This window comes from Gouania willdenowi, chromosome 21 (assembly GCF_900634775.1).
Source record: "Gouania willdenowi chromosome 21, fGouWil2.1, whole genome shotgun sequence".
Taxonomy (NCBI): Eukaryota; Metazoa; Chordata; class Actinopteri; order Blenniiformes; family Gobiesocidae; genus Gouania; species Gouania willdenowi.
Genome location: NC_041064.1, coordinates 21,162,055 through 21,177,403, shown reverse-complemented (window position 1 = coordinate 21,177,403; position 15,349 = coordinate 21,162,055). Strand labels below are relative to the sequence as shown.

At 38.5% G+C, this 15,349-nt stretch overlaps 2 protein-coding genes across 2 annotated transcripts in view; both read right to left on the bottom strand.

Moving 5' to 3' along the window:
• Nucleotides 1-309: 309 nt before the first annotated feature.
• On the bottom strand, nucleotides 310-5,931 carry tmem30c (transmembrane protein 30C). Its single transcript, XM_028435314.1, has 7 exons — nucleotides 5,268-5,931; nucleotides 4,828-4,944; nucleotides 4,532-4,639; nucleotides 2,524-2,614; nucleotides 2,316-2,462; nucleotides 998-1,210; nucleotides 310-819 (listed from the first exon to the last, which is right to left on the bottom strand). The coding sequence occupies exons 1-7, from the start codon at nucleotides 5,463-5,465 to the stop codon at nucleotides 632-634; spliced, it is 1,062 nt and encodes a 353-aa protein (XP_028291115.1). The 5' UTR covers nucleotides 5,466-5,931; the 3' UTR covers nucleotides 310-631.
• Nucleotides 5,932-6,664: 733 nt separating this feature from the next.
• The window catches only part of cmss1 (cms1 ribosomal small subunit homolog), a 34,756-nt gene continuing 26,071 nt past the window's right edge, over nucleotides 6,665-15,349 (bottom strand). Inside the window, exons 2-10 of the mRNA XM_028436618.1 lie at nucleotides 13,384-13,511; nucleotides 10,450-10,512; nucleotides 10,199-10,337; nucleotides 10,059-10,118; nucleotides 8,926-9,028; nucleotides 8,792-8,852; nucleotides 8,615-8,702; nucleotides 8,447-8,535; nucleotides 6,665-6,899 (exon numbers count right to left, since the gene is read on the bottom strand). Of these exons, the coding sequence (XP_028292419.1) occupies nucleotides 6,816-6,899; nucleotides 8,447-8,535; nucleotides 8,615-8,702; nucleotides 8,792-8,852; nucleotides 8,926-9,028; nucleotides 10,059-10,118; nucleotides 10,199-10,337; nucleotides 10,450-10,512; nucleotides 13,384-13,511 (815 nt within the window). The 3' untranslated portion in view covers nucleotides 6,665-6,815. The remainder of the gene's footprint in view (nucleotides 6,900-8,446; nucleotides 8,536-8,614; nucleotides 8,703-8,791; nucleotides 8,853-8,925; nucleotides 9,029-10,058; nucleotides 10,119-10,198; nucleotides 10,338-10,449; nucleotides 10,513-13,383; nucleotides 13,512-15,349) is intronic.

The following is a 15,349-nucleotide window of genomic DNA, read 5'->3' as shown; positions in this document are numbered from 1 at the left end:
TCTGTGTGATACATTTGAAATATATTGAATGTCAGATAGATTAGGCCTAACTTTATCATACAAAAATCAGCTGCTAATTTCAGCACATAGCATGAACAGCGTCATATTTATATTTTTATACCTCTTGACTTACAGTATGACCCCCACAGGTCATACATGCACACTGCCAGAGTGTGAAAAGGCTTATTCCATTAAAAACAGATAAAATCACTATTCCTAAACTTATTAGTTCAGATTTCTAAAGTAGGTCATGGTCCCAGTGTTATTGTGCTGTCATTTTCAATGAGATGCACATGTTAGTACTTGATGGTTATTAGTGGAATAATAGTAAATAATACGTCTCATGTTTGGTTGTGTTTAAACAACCTCTACAGATGATTGTTGTCAAAAGCACTAAAGCAACACAGGTGGTGCATGTTGTTTAAAACCAATTACTGTAATAAATATTAAATGTCTCTTGTGTTAGCACACCCATTGTTCCCAGATGTTCGCTCCCGCATTCCCAATAAAGACCTTCTTTGGTACATTTAGATCATTTAGTAAACAAAGAATGTCAAACTTCCAGATGTCCTGCAGCAGTTTTTCTGCTCCCACAGCATCATCAGCCATCCAGCTTTCCACCTCTTACCCCTCATTTCTCCATGTTCTTCCCATTCCTTCCAAATTTCCACCAAACCACGGTGAGCCCCACAGCTATCAGCAGGGTCACACTACTGGTTACCAGATAGGCAATGGCCAGGAAGTGATTCTGTCCTCCAAACCAGGTCAGCGTGGTCAGCACTACTTCCTTTCTTCCTTGGAAGTGCTGCACAGGAAAGTCTGAAGTGCAGGAGGTTAAAGCGTTAAACGTGTGCTCACACAGAGGAGTTCTAAAATAACCCCCGACCACATGCTTGTGTTTAACGGCCTGATGCAGATAAGAGTGAAGACAATGGGACACATGTAGCGGTCTCAGGCCCACGCTTGGTTCCCACACACACACGGTGTTAAAGGATACTGTAGTTGATGTGGATGCTGTAGTTTCCCACTGGGAGCCCCTTAGTGAACGGCTTGTTGGCTCGAAATAAAACTCCATACAGCTTCTTAAAGTTGGGAAAAGCGGCTTCTCTCATCCACACTATCAGGTCGTCGTTAATGAAGCCGTTGTTGGTGGAATCGGAAGGATCGAGCGCATAGGCTGGTTTCTGCCAATAAGGGGGCGGAGCTGTGCCTGAACAGAGGATTGAATTACAATGGTAGGACATACACCAACACTAACTGGTGTGCAGAGGTGAAAGCAATGGATTACAAGTACTCACGTTGCTGTAATTAAGTTGCTTTTATGGGTAATTGTACTTTATATATCTACACATGAAAGTCAAGTATAATTTCGTGTTTTAATTTTTTTTTCTTGTCTGTACACGCTGTGGAAGATCAACACTACATGAAGTGCAATGTTTTTACAACAGCAACGCATGTTTTTTATATTGCAATTAATTAAATAAATACATGTATTTTATTGTATAATTGTGACCATCACCAGCTTTCCTTAGGGAAGGGTATCAAACACTTTATTAAACGGAAAATATAAAAAGAGTGGGCAGTGTTACACCTAGGGAAAGGGAACAGGGGAGAGGGAGTCAGGGTAGGACAATGAAGAGAGTGAGGAAGAACATTAGCAGAGGTGAAAGTAATGAATTACATGCATTACTTTTATGGGTACTTGTACTTTTTTGAGTATATTTCTGATTTTACTTGAACTTAAATACATTTTAAAAGCAGTAATCTAATTCACTACCTTTCTACACCCAACAAATACTGAGTAAATTATTATTTTTTGGTTATGAAGTGATTAACCGACATTGTGAAACTATAAAAAATGAAATGACTAGACAACAATCAAATGCATCATATGACAGCTGACGAACCAGATTAAACGTAACGCACCACAACAAAACAGCATTAAATAGAGGTCATTTTCTGAGTTTGAGTTCATAAAGTTATAGTTACTGAACATTTTTTTTAATTTCTAATTAATTCAGTGGCGTTATTACATTTTTTTGCGGAAAATAAATGAAGTTCCAATTGTGCAATATTTATGTTTACTGTATGCAAGGGAACTGTGGCAAGATTTATTCCCAAAAATAAACATGGGGGCTTAAAATAACTACTAACTTTTACTTTGAGCTACTTTTTACTTGTACTTGAGCACAATTCCAATCAAGTAACAGTACTTCTACTTGAGTAGGTTACATCAGTACTCCTTACACCTCTACTGGTGTGTTACAAGTGTTTCTTCTTCGCTGACTGAGATCTACCGTTAAATCCGTCTTTACCTTCAAACACCTGAGCAAGTGTTAGGTTCTCCTTCTGCGGGTTGCGAAACTTGATGTTCTTGTCCGTGTACCATGTGACGCCGTTCCTTAGCAGAGGAACAGGAACGAAACCACCGGTGGAGCCGTGATACACCAGAGAGAAGGAGTCTGAGAGAACGTGTGTGAGGTTAGAGCGCAGTGGAGGGTGGATGGAGACCACAGTGTTTACCATTGAAGATGCTGTTGGCCACAGCGCCACATGGAGCGATGGGAAGTCCATTCTTGTCTTTGCGAAATGGTTCACAATACGTACTGGGATTCTGGAGAAGTAGAAGAAACAACCATCAACACATCACTGTATGCTACACGATGTCAGACGATCAAGAAATGTGTACTTCATCATATTTTTCTGATGCTTTACACCACATGAGTCAAACTCATGGCCCAGGGACCAAATCCGGCCCTTTGGACCATCCAATTCGGCCCGCAGGAGAAAGTAAAAAACATAAATTATTGTGTAAATGAAACTCAACAATATCTGCAGGGGCTCACAGATTTCCCAGTCATTTTTAACGTTAAACTGTTGGAAAAACCTAAAAATTCTTACATTTTTCTAAAATTATTACATAATGTGTGTTTTGGTGTTTGTTTGTATTGATCCCAAGTCTGAAATAATAGATTAAAAAATAATATTTCCCTTAGTTAAAGAGAAATTGCTCACAAAATCTAAAACATTTAAAGTGAAGACCCTGTTGAGACTAATATCTATCACTTATTGTCTGATTATTATTGGTTTCTGACGTATTTTGTCATTTATGTATACGCAAACATGCAAACTAGGGCACGATAATGTTGAAGTTGCTAATTTTCCCGCATAAAATCTGCATCCCACTTGAGATCAAACTGCTCTGTATTTGGCCCCTGAACTAAAATGAGTTTGACCTCCCTTCTTTAGGGGGTTCTAAACATCAATGTGTACAAAGGGTATTATCGTAATTATCCTATTAACATGCAATAAAAAAAAAAAAATTAAACCATATCTTTATTGTATTCATTGGAATGATAAGAATACCAGCTTCAGTTTAGTACAGATAAGACCAAAATGTTAACGTGAAAATTAATTAGGAAACGTATCAATTACAAATATATTTCAAACTTTATGCCAAAACAACAAGTTCGGAACACCCTAAAGCATCAGAAAAGTATGGTGGAGAAGCTTTGTGGGGTGGGTGCACAGATAGCGATGGTAGCCTATGGCCAGATTCTGAAGTTGGGATCATTTCTGAACAAGGTTTCAATTATAACAGGTCTGGATTTGATCAAATGTTTGGTTAAAAGATGGAAAAATGCTGACTTTAGTCCCAACAGGGCATTATTGAAGTCTAGATATTGGTCTCTGCTCCTTAATAAATAAATACTGACCCAAAAGAGTAACAGATGTACATAACGTACTACTCATACTAAGTCTGAAACTAGTGTGTAGCGCATTTACATTAGATGGAAAGATTGAGTACGCGAGACATACCTGGACGTATACTATAACAGGACAGTTTTTTAATCCCATGATGCATTGCGAGAGGAACGCAAAATCGTCCTGGAACTGGTGTCATGTACTGAGTTGACATTGTATATATATATATATATATATATGCACCACTGGAAAATTAATTTTTGCTTAAAAAACAATTATTCAGTTTTATTTTTGTTTTCAAAGTTAACGGACACGTTTTATTAGTTTATTGGATTATGTTAGGTTTAAGGTTAAGGTTGCATGCGCACATATGCGCATAATCGATCTCAGTACGAGGTAAACTCAGAACGCGACACCGGCTTCAAGCTAAAAAGCAAACATCCCCGTTTCAAAATAAAAGCATCTCTTCCATTAGCTTTGCAACATTGTTGTAAATAAGGCTCTTATTTTGAAGTTAGCCAGAAGTTTCATCAGTTCTAAATGGCGTACAACATGGGTGTTCAAAATGTCGCACTGAAATGCATATAAACAAGTTTTTTTCGGATCAAATGATGAAATGTTGATGTTCTACTTGGTCACTTTCTTGCTTAAAATGTTTTCAGAACTTTCAAAAGTGGAGAATTCACAGAGATATTTAGCCTCAGTGGTCTTCAGGATTTCTGTGGTCATATGTTTGAAATGCATCTTGGGAAACTTGGAAGTATACTTGGGTGGGAATGACTCAAAATAGAATGACTCATCAAATCTGATCATTTGGATGAATTACTTTTAAATTCCCTGCCCTCCCGACCGTCTGTGCATCATCTCTGGAGTCCATGTATCTTCTGAGGTTCTGGTGGAAGTTTCGAAGGCCGTAGTAGAAAAAGACATTTCCCTGTCAAAGAAGAGAAAAAAAAAAAGCGATGACGATGATTCAACTGGATGCTATTTAAAGTAAAGGTGGCTCTTGGAAAAGGATGACCTCTTTCCGATCCTTTCATGTGCTGTGGGGAAAAAAAAAGAAGAAAGCGGCGATTTCCTTTCAGACTCGAGTGTTTCGTCACATGAAGTTATCAGACTCACCCTGAACGCTTTCTCAACAGAGAACACCACAGTACAGCTGCAGGGCAGAGCCCCGTTAGTCACATTTTTACGCTTCTGCAAACAGATATTGCAGGTCCCGGCCTCTGTGTAGTCCACCTGGAAGCACAACAAAGCAGATTAACCTCAGACTTTCAGCATTATTTAATGACGGATAGAAAAAGTAGGCATTATTAAAAGTTTTCATGACCTTCAAATCCCAAAGTGGGAGTATTAAAAATGCATATCTAACAGGATTTAAGGGCTTTTAGTGCAGGATTAACTGAGACCAATCTCTTCCTGTTTGCAAACATAACCTTAGATCTTTCCCCTCAGTGTCGCTCCCTTTTTTATTACACACCAGGGCTTTGGAAGCTTTTCCTCCCCCTTTTGTCTCTGAAACACCATTTGAAAACATTGGAACTGCGGAGAAGTTTACTCACCTTGATTTCCTGTGTGCTTTGGACAGTGAGGAGTAGCAGGACTCCCAGCAGCATGCATATCAGAGCAGTGAGGTAGAAGAAAGGCAGCACTGTGCTGGCTGTTAGCATGGGAGACCAGGCAGGAAGCCGCTGCTGTTTGAAAGCAGAGTTGTCGGGCCTGCGAACCAGAGGCCCAGCCCTGGTGTCGTCCTTCCCCATAACACACCACACACTAACAATGGTTCCAGCTGAAGGGCCCAGAACAGCACCAGACAACACTATCTCAGCTTCCTGTTTTTTTTCTTTTTTTCACGAACCTTCCGTGATATCTGCACGCACGCCCACACTTACACCACTACGCTTGCCAAGAGATATTTCCCAGCAGGCTTTGCAGGGTGGGGGAGATGACTATGGTCTGTTATTTATTAACCACAGACCTTTTTTTTAACTCCCTCTTTTTTTTGGTTTTCTGGCACTTGCTTTTACTGCGAAAGATTAGTTCTTCTTCTCTTTGTGGTGTTGAGACTTTTTAAAAAGCAGCTCAGATTTACATCAACCAGGCATAACATTAGCAGAGGTGAAACTAAGGGATTACAAGTACTTATTTTACTGTTATTGAGTTGCTTTTATGGGTACTTGAGTATATTTCTAAATCAGTCATTTTACTTGTGCTTAAAAGAAGTAATTGGTTACATTTCTATACCCAACAATTACTGAGTAAATTATTATTTTTTGTTTTAAAACGATCAATGGACATTGTGAAACAATCAAATGCATCACATTATAGACGACCAATCAGATTAAACATAATGCGCTGTGCCAAAACAGCATTAAATGCTGGTTATTTTCTCAGTTTTAGAGTTCATAAGTTAGAGTCTGAGAATTTTTTTTAATTTGAATTTAATTAATTGGTGTTATTATATTTGAAAAAAATATTTGTACCTTTGGACAAACCTTTTATTTTATACAAATGCCTTTGTGGAAAATAAATTAAGTTTATACATGAGATGTTTACTGTATGTAAGGGAACCGTGGCAAGATTTATTACCAAAAATAAAAAGTGGAGGGTGAAAGTAACTACGGTAGTAACTTTTACTTTGGGTGCTTTTAAATTGAGCTACTTTTTACTTGTACTTGAGTAGAATAATATCTCCGTACTCTTTACATCTCTGGACATTAGGACACCTGGCAGTGGAAGTGAATAGTCCTGGTCAAATCTAATCCCACATCTGCACAATAAGCTTTTATTTCAACCTTTCAGAGGTCAGCTGGGTTTAGGCTCATTGATGCATGTTATTATTTTTGTTCCAGATACTCAATCATCACGTTAGGAAGCCGTAACAAACGGGTGCACCCAGTAGACATCACCGCCCCGGTAAGGGGAGTTTTACCAAAGTTGCACAAATGAATGGGTGCGGTTTTCATTCCCACTATGTGTATTTAATCCACTTCTAAACTTGTGTTTGACTGTGAGGCTGAACAAACAGCAGGAGATTCACAAGGACACAAAGTACAGAGGAAGAACTCCTCAGAGGGACACACACACACACAGGAGTTACACACAAAACACTAAAACAGTCCAATTTTGACTTTGTCTTCTTTACAGGCCGTCAGGACGTTGCTCTCCAGCAGCCTCAGGAAGTCCAGTTTGACCTGGATCAAGCACATAATGCAGTAGGAAAATATGATTATAACTGTACGACTTCTTTGCAACAAACAGGTGAAATAATTAGATAATAAAAACATCACTAATTAACTCAACACTATAATGTAAGACGTGGGCAACTGGCGGCCCCTAATTTTGTGTGGCCCCTAAAGTAGGAGCACAAATGTAATCCAAACACACTAAGTGACAAAATAAATAAATAAAAATACACAGAATGACAACAAGAACAAACAAAAATACACAAAAATATAGCAACAAAAACACAAAACATCTAAAAAAAAAAGAAATTACAGAGAAATACACACAAGGACAACAAAAAAATACACTAAGTTAATCCCAAAACACACAAGAACAGACAAATATGCAAAACAAAAATACAAATGACTCCAAAGAACCCAAAAGTACACAAAATAAAAAAAATACAAAACAAAATTGCACCAAAAACACATGAATTTAAACACATATACAGCTTGGAGAAAAATATACAAAATAACAACAAAAACACACACAAAACAACAACACAAAAGTACAAAGATGACAAACCCTTTGTTTTTTCCTGTATTAATGGTCAGATTGGTCATTATTCTAAATGCTGACATGAATGTTAATAATGTGGCCCTCGGATGAAACGACCACATTTTCGTGGCCCTGCTGTGATACAAGTTGCCCATATGTGATATAAACCAATATAAACCTGTCTACCAGTCTACCCATCAGCTGTTAGCACTCCGTGCTAATGCTACACCAGTCTATGCAGCGAGACCCGACATCGCTTGTGAACTGAGGAGGAAACGATGGGGATATTTACGGATTTGTGGCTCACAGCGCTCACAACGGACTCGGTTGTGAAGTTGGACGGCTTCCAACATTTACGCGGTGACGGACAACGGAGAGCGGAAAGGAGAGAGTCTGGCTGTGTTTGTGTGCGGAAAGGAGGAGCTGCTGCTGCTGGTCCTGCTGCTCTGGTTCTGCAGTAACGCGCACATGCTTTTCTGACTCAAAATCACAATAGCTGCTTAAATAGCCATGTGTTTTACTGTAATGTGTAGTTTTTTGAATGAAAACAATAACAAAAGTGTGTGCATAGCAAAAGATAATCGCTAGTATTCACTGTTGTGTGTGGAGTCAGAGTCTACAGACACACCTATTCATGAATACGGATAAGGAGGCTGCGAATCAGCCCGTTTTGAGAATTGCTCTGAAAGTGTCTTTTCAGAGGGCTAAAACTCCAGAAAACAGGCGAGTTTGGGGGAAAAAATAACCCCTCAAATACTATGTTAATAATAATAATAATAATAATAATAATAATAATAATAATACATTTTGTTTCTATTACACATAAAAACACATCTCAAAGTGCTACAGATAAAAACACAAAACATATAAAAACAGCAAGAAACAATAAGAAAATTCAATACAAAATAAGTGGGTTTGTTGTTGGAGTTCTCAGAACAAATGGAGATGGGTGAAAAAAAGCACCACACTGGACCTTTAAATCATTGTGTTCTGCGTCCAGCAGGGGGCAGTAGCTCACCTCTGGAATGTCCACCATCCGCCGCAGCTTCTGGTCTCTCCAGTTCCAGTCCAGCACCAGGTAACGCAAAGCCTTCAAGTTCAGACCCTCTGAGAAACAAAGGGTAGAAATAAATTATGAACACACGCCTACACATACACGCACGCACACGCACACACACACACCTACCTTTCTCTAGCAGTGCACTGATTCTGCCTGGAGTCCCCACTGCAATGTGTGTGATGCCTTTCTGCAGCAGCTTCATCTGTTCCTCAATCTACACAGAAAAAACAAACAGATCAATACACACTGAAGTATTTATCTCAAACTCAAACACAAACACGCACACACAATTTGTTTCATTACCTTGATGTGCTTTGCGAAAAGTTTGATTACTTTGGCCTCACCCTTAAAAGTAGTCAGCTGTCTGTGAATGATAAAAAAAAAAACAATCAGCAAGTGAAGGAAAATCCTCCAACATTGAGCAGTTTGTTCCTTACTTGATGAGCTCAATGGTTCTAAGAGCAGAGCTGCAAACGATGAGCAGAACCACAGAGTTCTTCTCTGTGTGTTGCTTCTGGAGCTTTGCCCATTTGGGACACACTAAAGGAGGATATAACAGTGAAATATGAGTGTTTGGAGCAGGGCTGGGCTCAATCATAATTGTCATTCATCACGTCACTGATAATTAATTACAATTATGACAATCATAACTGCAATTTAAAATTGCTGTTGTAATCATAATTGAAATGTCATTCTTTATAGTTTTTTCTTGAATTGTAATTCAGTTCAGATAATTGACTTTTGAATTGTAATTGGCATGGAAATTACATAAAAATTGTCATTGACAATGTATTTACATGATCAACTAGTGAACAATGCTACAGTTCTATGGCTTACACATACTTTGTTCACAATTATTAAAGTATGTTTCTAATCAGTGACTCTTTTGACCATCATTTGACCATTTAATAAAAAAAACAATAATAATCTAGGGGTATACTGACAGAAAAAAGGTTAAAATACCCACGCTAAAAATATTCATACCAACATATTCATGGTTAAGGAAGCCTAACAAGGTAAGCAAGAGATGAAAAACCAAGATGATAGATAATATTTTTTAGTGTATTTTACAGCTGATTTAAGACATGGATCAAAACTGACCTGTTATCGAATTCAAATTACACCTCAAAACCCAATTATTCAGACTTGCTTTAAACTGCTAATACTACATTTAGCAGAAAAACTTTAATTATTACATGTACTCTTTTCTTTTTATCTGTACTTTCATTGTAAAGTGTCTTTGAGTTATTTGAAAAATGCTATATAAAATTATTATTATCATCATCATCATCATCATCATCATCAGAAGAGATAACAGAAAAAAACGAGTTAAGTTTTATGGGGTTATTTATTTCAGGCTCAGTAATTGTGATTAATTGTAATTGTACTTTAATAATTGAGAACGTCCCCGGATAAAGCGGAAGAAAATGGATGGATGGATAACTGAGAACATAATTGTTATTGACTTCAGGGGAAAAATAATAATTGTAATGTAATTTGGTCACCCTACTCGTGATTGAGTTGTAAACGTAAATGTAATTGAACAATTACAATTCAGACGAGTGCTCACCCAGCTTCAGGTAAGAGGACAGGCTGTGTGTCAGGTCGTTACTGGACAGGAAAAAGGAGTCTGGAGGACATGAAGAAGAACACAGTGACCTCTGGGATGGGTTCTCCACCTTCAGTTAAAGCCAGTTTTCTCTTACTCACTCTGTAATTGGAGCTCCTCTCTCTCAGTAACAGAACGCTTGTCTGAGAAGTACTGGGCGACCACGTCCTGCAGGTCTGAGGGACAGCCTGGCTTGGGCTCGGACGCAGCCAAGACGTCACTGATGGTTTTCTTCTTCTTCTGGATAATTAAACAGATATTTAACACTTACACACAGTGCTGGTGAAATCTGCAGCAGTGTTGTTTCAGAGCTGCCACGCCCCTTTCTGTCAGCAGAGGTCCCCACACTCACTTTTCTCCTCTTTTTAGGTTGAGTTTGTTCCTCATCTTTGGTTTTCTTACTTGAATCCTCTTGCTGTAAAATCAATGCACATAGACAACACGAGTCAGGCACAGTATATAGATATGACGTTAACACACAGTCTATCCAATCCACCCCTGAACCCAGATCACCACCTCACCCATATTATTTAGGTGGGTTTTTGCTACGAAAAGAGCCCCAACTAGTCACAACATGGACTCCAGCAGACTCTGAAGGTGTGCTGGGGTATCTGATATCAAAACATTGAAGGAGATTATTTTTTCTTCCATTTCTGCAGAGCTAATCCTGCATGTTTTAGGAACTCACTTATTTTTTACCTCTGTCAATTAGCTTATGTTTATGTATGTATGTATGTATGTATTTGTTTATTATAGTCCAACTAAAGGAAAAAAAAATGGATTTTAATGGCATTTTCAGGAAATATCCAAAATTAAATACATAGCAAGTAGTGGTGCAACGAATAAAAAAAACTCACGGTTCCGATCGTATCAAACGGTTTTGAGTCACAGATCAGATCATTTTTCGGATCAGCAGAAAAAAAAAAGAAGACACGACAAATAACTTTGCTCAACATTTTTCTGCTAATTAAATACAAACAACATTTAACTTGGTGTCAATTCAACGCTTAATTAACATTTTGAATCATATAAAAACAAATTAAAGTGCAATATAAGGCATGGCATCTTCATTTAAACAGATAAGTGTATGGGAAAAAAAATTAAGGAATGACACTTTCTTTTTTAAAACATTGAGAGTGAATTAAAAACTAGCCTATGCCCACATCATCAAAAAAGAAGGAAAACAAAGCAGATCTGAGTTTATAATTTCAAATTCTTACAATAGTCAAGGATGGCCATCCGGACTAGAGCCAATATTTATTTAATAACAGCCTTAAAAGACATGGATGGACGGAGGCATAAACATGACGACATTCACAAACTTATTACAAACACACGCACACACAGAGCCGTTCCTTTCTCTCTCTCTCGCACACGACCAGGAGCACGAACCACACGACTGAGTACGCACGCGCACACACACACACACACACACACACACACACACACACACACACACACACACACACACACACACACACACACACACACACACACACACACACACACACACACACACACACACACACACACACACACACACACACACACACACACACACACACACACACCGCAAATGGAACAGGCTTTATCGAGGCATTACTAATGATGTGCGAATCATTATAAATAATAAACAAAGGTTTTTTTTTTTTTGTCAACCAATCCGCAGACCACGTGCGTGCCGAACCGTGGAGAGAGATCCGTGCAGATCGTGGATCAATGATGATCCGTTGAACCACTAATAACAAGGGATTACATTTTTAAAGTGTTTTGGATCAATACCCTGAATCAGGATCAGTTTTAAAAATCGAAAAATCCAAAAGAATACATTAGTTTTGTATTCGACCCATGTTCATGTAATTTGAAGGCTTCCACCGAGTTTCATCCGGATCAGGAAGAAAACCACTGTTATGGAGAAACGGATTGTCCTCAATAACTTTGTAACATTTAGGTGACAACACAATATATTCACATAGGAGAAGGTGGAAAACAGTTAAGTTAAACTCAGGCTTGATCACCCTGTAGCTGGCCACCTTTGATGAGGATGCCCAGTGTGTAAAAGGCCAAAATACCTCCTGATTTAAAGGAGCATTACTGATGATGCGTCCCTAATTCACATCCTTCCCATATCTGAGACACAGCTCACACGCCATTCTCAAACCTCATGTGACTACCATCTTTTGGCACAAAGGGCAATTTAACATCACATCCCGTGTTTAATGACTCTGGGGGACTGCTATGACGTGGTGGAGGTCTGCATTCTCTGACTGCTTTTTAGCTGCCTTTGCAAAGGCTTGTTTGAGCAAAGTAGTCATAGTAGAAAACTAAATGCATTAAAACCTTTAACCTCTCAAAAAAATTCTCAAAAAAAAAAGCTTTCAATAGAACTGACAAAAATTAACAGTCAAAGTATTACTGTTTTAATTCCAAGAATGCGATTCAATTCAGCTTTATTTATTTATATAGCACCAAATACAACAATAAGGCACTTGTCAAAAATATAGAGGTATGATAGAAAAAACCCAACATTTCCACATCCTGGTCCAGATCCAGCTGCTTGAGCCTTTAGCGGAGCATGTGGGCTAGCATGACGACACGCAGGATGCAGCCCCAAATACATGGGCATTCTCACTCCATGTTATCAGAACGCCATCAGCACTGATCTCTGTTTAAGTGATGCTCAGATATGCATGCTAGTATGTCCCTGCAGGTTTTGCATTAAACAGAGTAAAACAGTCCATGCTCTAGTGCAGTTTAGCTCGAGGAGGAGGGCATGTTGAAATTAAAAAGTGTGAAGGCAAACCAATATGTTCTTGCAGCTTCCTTTCAACGCATATAAATTACATCCAAGTTGCTTGTGGCTATGGACACCTAGTAGCCATGGCAATGTGGTCAATCTAGCTGAAATCCTTGCACTCTTCTACGTACCACAATCAAGAAACTATCACTAATACGCTGTTCATATTTTCTTGGTCATAATGTTATGGCTCATCAGTATATATTAAAGCAGACATCAAATACCGTGCCTGGTCATTTCTGCTATTTAGACTAGAAAGGAATCAATAGAAGAAGAAAAAAGCCATCGGTATGAGTACAGGCCAAAATAAATATTGTCGCAGGTTAAGATTCTGATCATCAACTCATTTGACAAGTGTGAAATAGTTCAGAGGCTAAGTTATTGCTTTCGTGTTTGACGTTGACATTCATGAATGCAAATGGATTCCAACCCCTTTTTCTGCTCTCTCAGTTAGCATAAAGCTGTCACAGAAACATGAAACATACCCACCTGTAGCTTTGCTTTCTTCTTCTTGGCTGCAGTGCTTTTCTCTGACACGCTCTTCCTCTTCTCAGCTTTGGGTTTTGTTGTTACCGCCAGCTGTGCTTGCTTTGTCGTCTCCTCCACTTCGGGTGCAACTGAGAGGCAAGACAAGAAGGATTCTCATCATTAACCACATTTTTTCTGAGTAAATTAAACCTTTGGTTGATTAATTGACTAAATAATGCCTCATCAAGTCTTTTATTTGTTGACCAAATGGAACCAAAACTATTTTCCTGTTTAAATCTAAGTCAGTGGACATCTGGGCACCTGCAACTTCTTTAGCTACTGATACCAACAGAGGCATGCTCGAGTAAAATTTAGAAATTTTGATATTTAATATTGAGAAAAACAGGAGCATCAGAGCAAATCGACGGTGCAACTGACGTATGTGTTTCTTGGTTATGCAGATTAAAAAGAGTTTAAATAACCTATGCATGCCTGGAAGTCCCTTTTGTGGCTAAGTGTGCAGCAATTATTACAACGGTACCGATTATAAAAGGGGAAAAAAAACAACAAAAAAGCCCCTTACGCTGGCTGACATCACACCATAGGGGAACAAAATCACACCGTAGGGGGCCCCTACGTTCAACAACGCTGGCGAGAACCCTGTTATTTTTATAATTGGTGGGCAAAGTTGGATGATCAACTGTTGGACATCAATGATGTAGACGGATGTGTTTGGATTTCTGCTGCCACTTTAAGGAAAATTTAAAACATTTCAGAAACTAAATGAAGTCTAGTGAGTTCAAATTGGGTCAGGTGATCGACAGGAAAGGAAATTAGTGTGTGTTTGTGTGTGTGTGAGTGACGAGACATGTCTGAGTGATGAGTTCATCACAAATCTCTGTTACTGTGCTAGCTTGAAAAGGAAAAGAGCTACGATGAGGCAACGGCCTGGTAACCACTCGTGCATTCATTTAATATCTGTCCATTTCCTCTGAGCTTTTAAGACACCAGGTTAAAGTGTTCCATTGTGCTCATTTTAGTCAGAAATACAATAATGTTACCTAAGGTAACAAACCCAGCATCTGGTTATATTTAGCTTCCCTGTTGCTACCACTTCTCAGTGCATTCCTCTCCTTACAAGCTATGAGGTCATACTCAGACCCTTCGGCATTTCTGGATGGTTATAAAATAAAAAGAGGTCTGCAGTAAATCGGCAGCTTTTACTCAAGTGCTCTTCCTAGATGTGCAGTTTTAAACTACTTCAGTAAATCAAAATAAAAACCAGACATGTAGACATTACCTTTTTTGGTGGACCCAAGATGAAAGTCTTTAAAAGTTAAAACTGTCAGCACAGTTTGTAAGAGATCAGTTTATGCTTGGCAGTTTTTTTTTCTCTCTTTTCTTTTTTTTTGTTGCCAGTTTTCACATGTTCCTGTTATTGCCAAACCATAATCAGCAGCAGAAGCACACACTACCCAACTGGGAGAAAAAAAACACTTGCTTTGATCTCAGTGACTATTTAGATGTTCTTTTTATGATGAAGACTATTTTTTGATATCATCAACAACCCAAAATGGCATTTCCTCTAAACAGGTTCCAGAGAAGGAAAATGTGAATTCTGCTCGGCTGTCTACATCGAGACAGCCAAAAAAAGTTTTAGGGGAACAAGGATACAATTGCAGAAATATTCATGATCTCTCAGCAGTGCTGTCAGATAAAACCTGCCTTTCCACAAAATGTTAAAAAGCTGCAATATATATTTAAAACACCCAAAAATATACACGTTGTTTGGTTAGAGTTTGAATGGATCAATATTTGTTTAATCGATTACCTTTATTACTTTTTGGCCCATTAAGTAGTTGTTTAAAACTTCCCTATCTATCACACTGAGATGGCAGAATGCCACTAACTCATACAAAGTAAAAGTTCAACCGTATCATTAGCCAACACAAGTCATTCAGTTCATCCTACCAAACTAGACACATTT

Bases quoted from the DNA above. Each gene is read 5' to 3' on its own strand.
- tmem30c (XM_028435314.1), bottom strand. From the start codon at position 5,465: ATGGGGAAGGACGACACCAGGGCTGGGCCTCTGGTTCGCAGGCCCGAC. The intron at 4,640-4,827 runs GTGAGTCTGATA...CTTCTTTGACAG, and splicing joins CTGTTGAGAAAGCGTTCAGG to GGAAATGTCTTTTTCTACTA. The intron at 2,615-4,531 runs GTAATTCATCCA...CTACTTCTCCAG, and splicing joins GGAGGGCAGGGAATTTAAAA to AATCCCAGTACGTATTGTGA.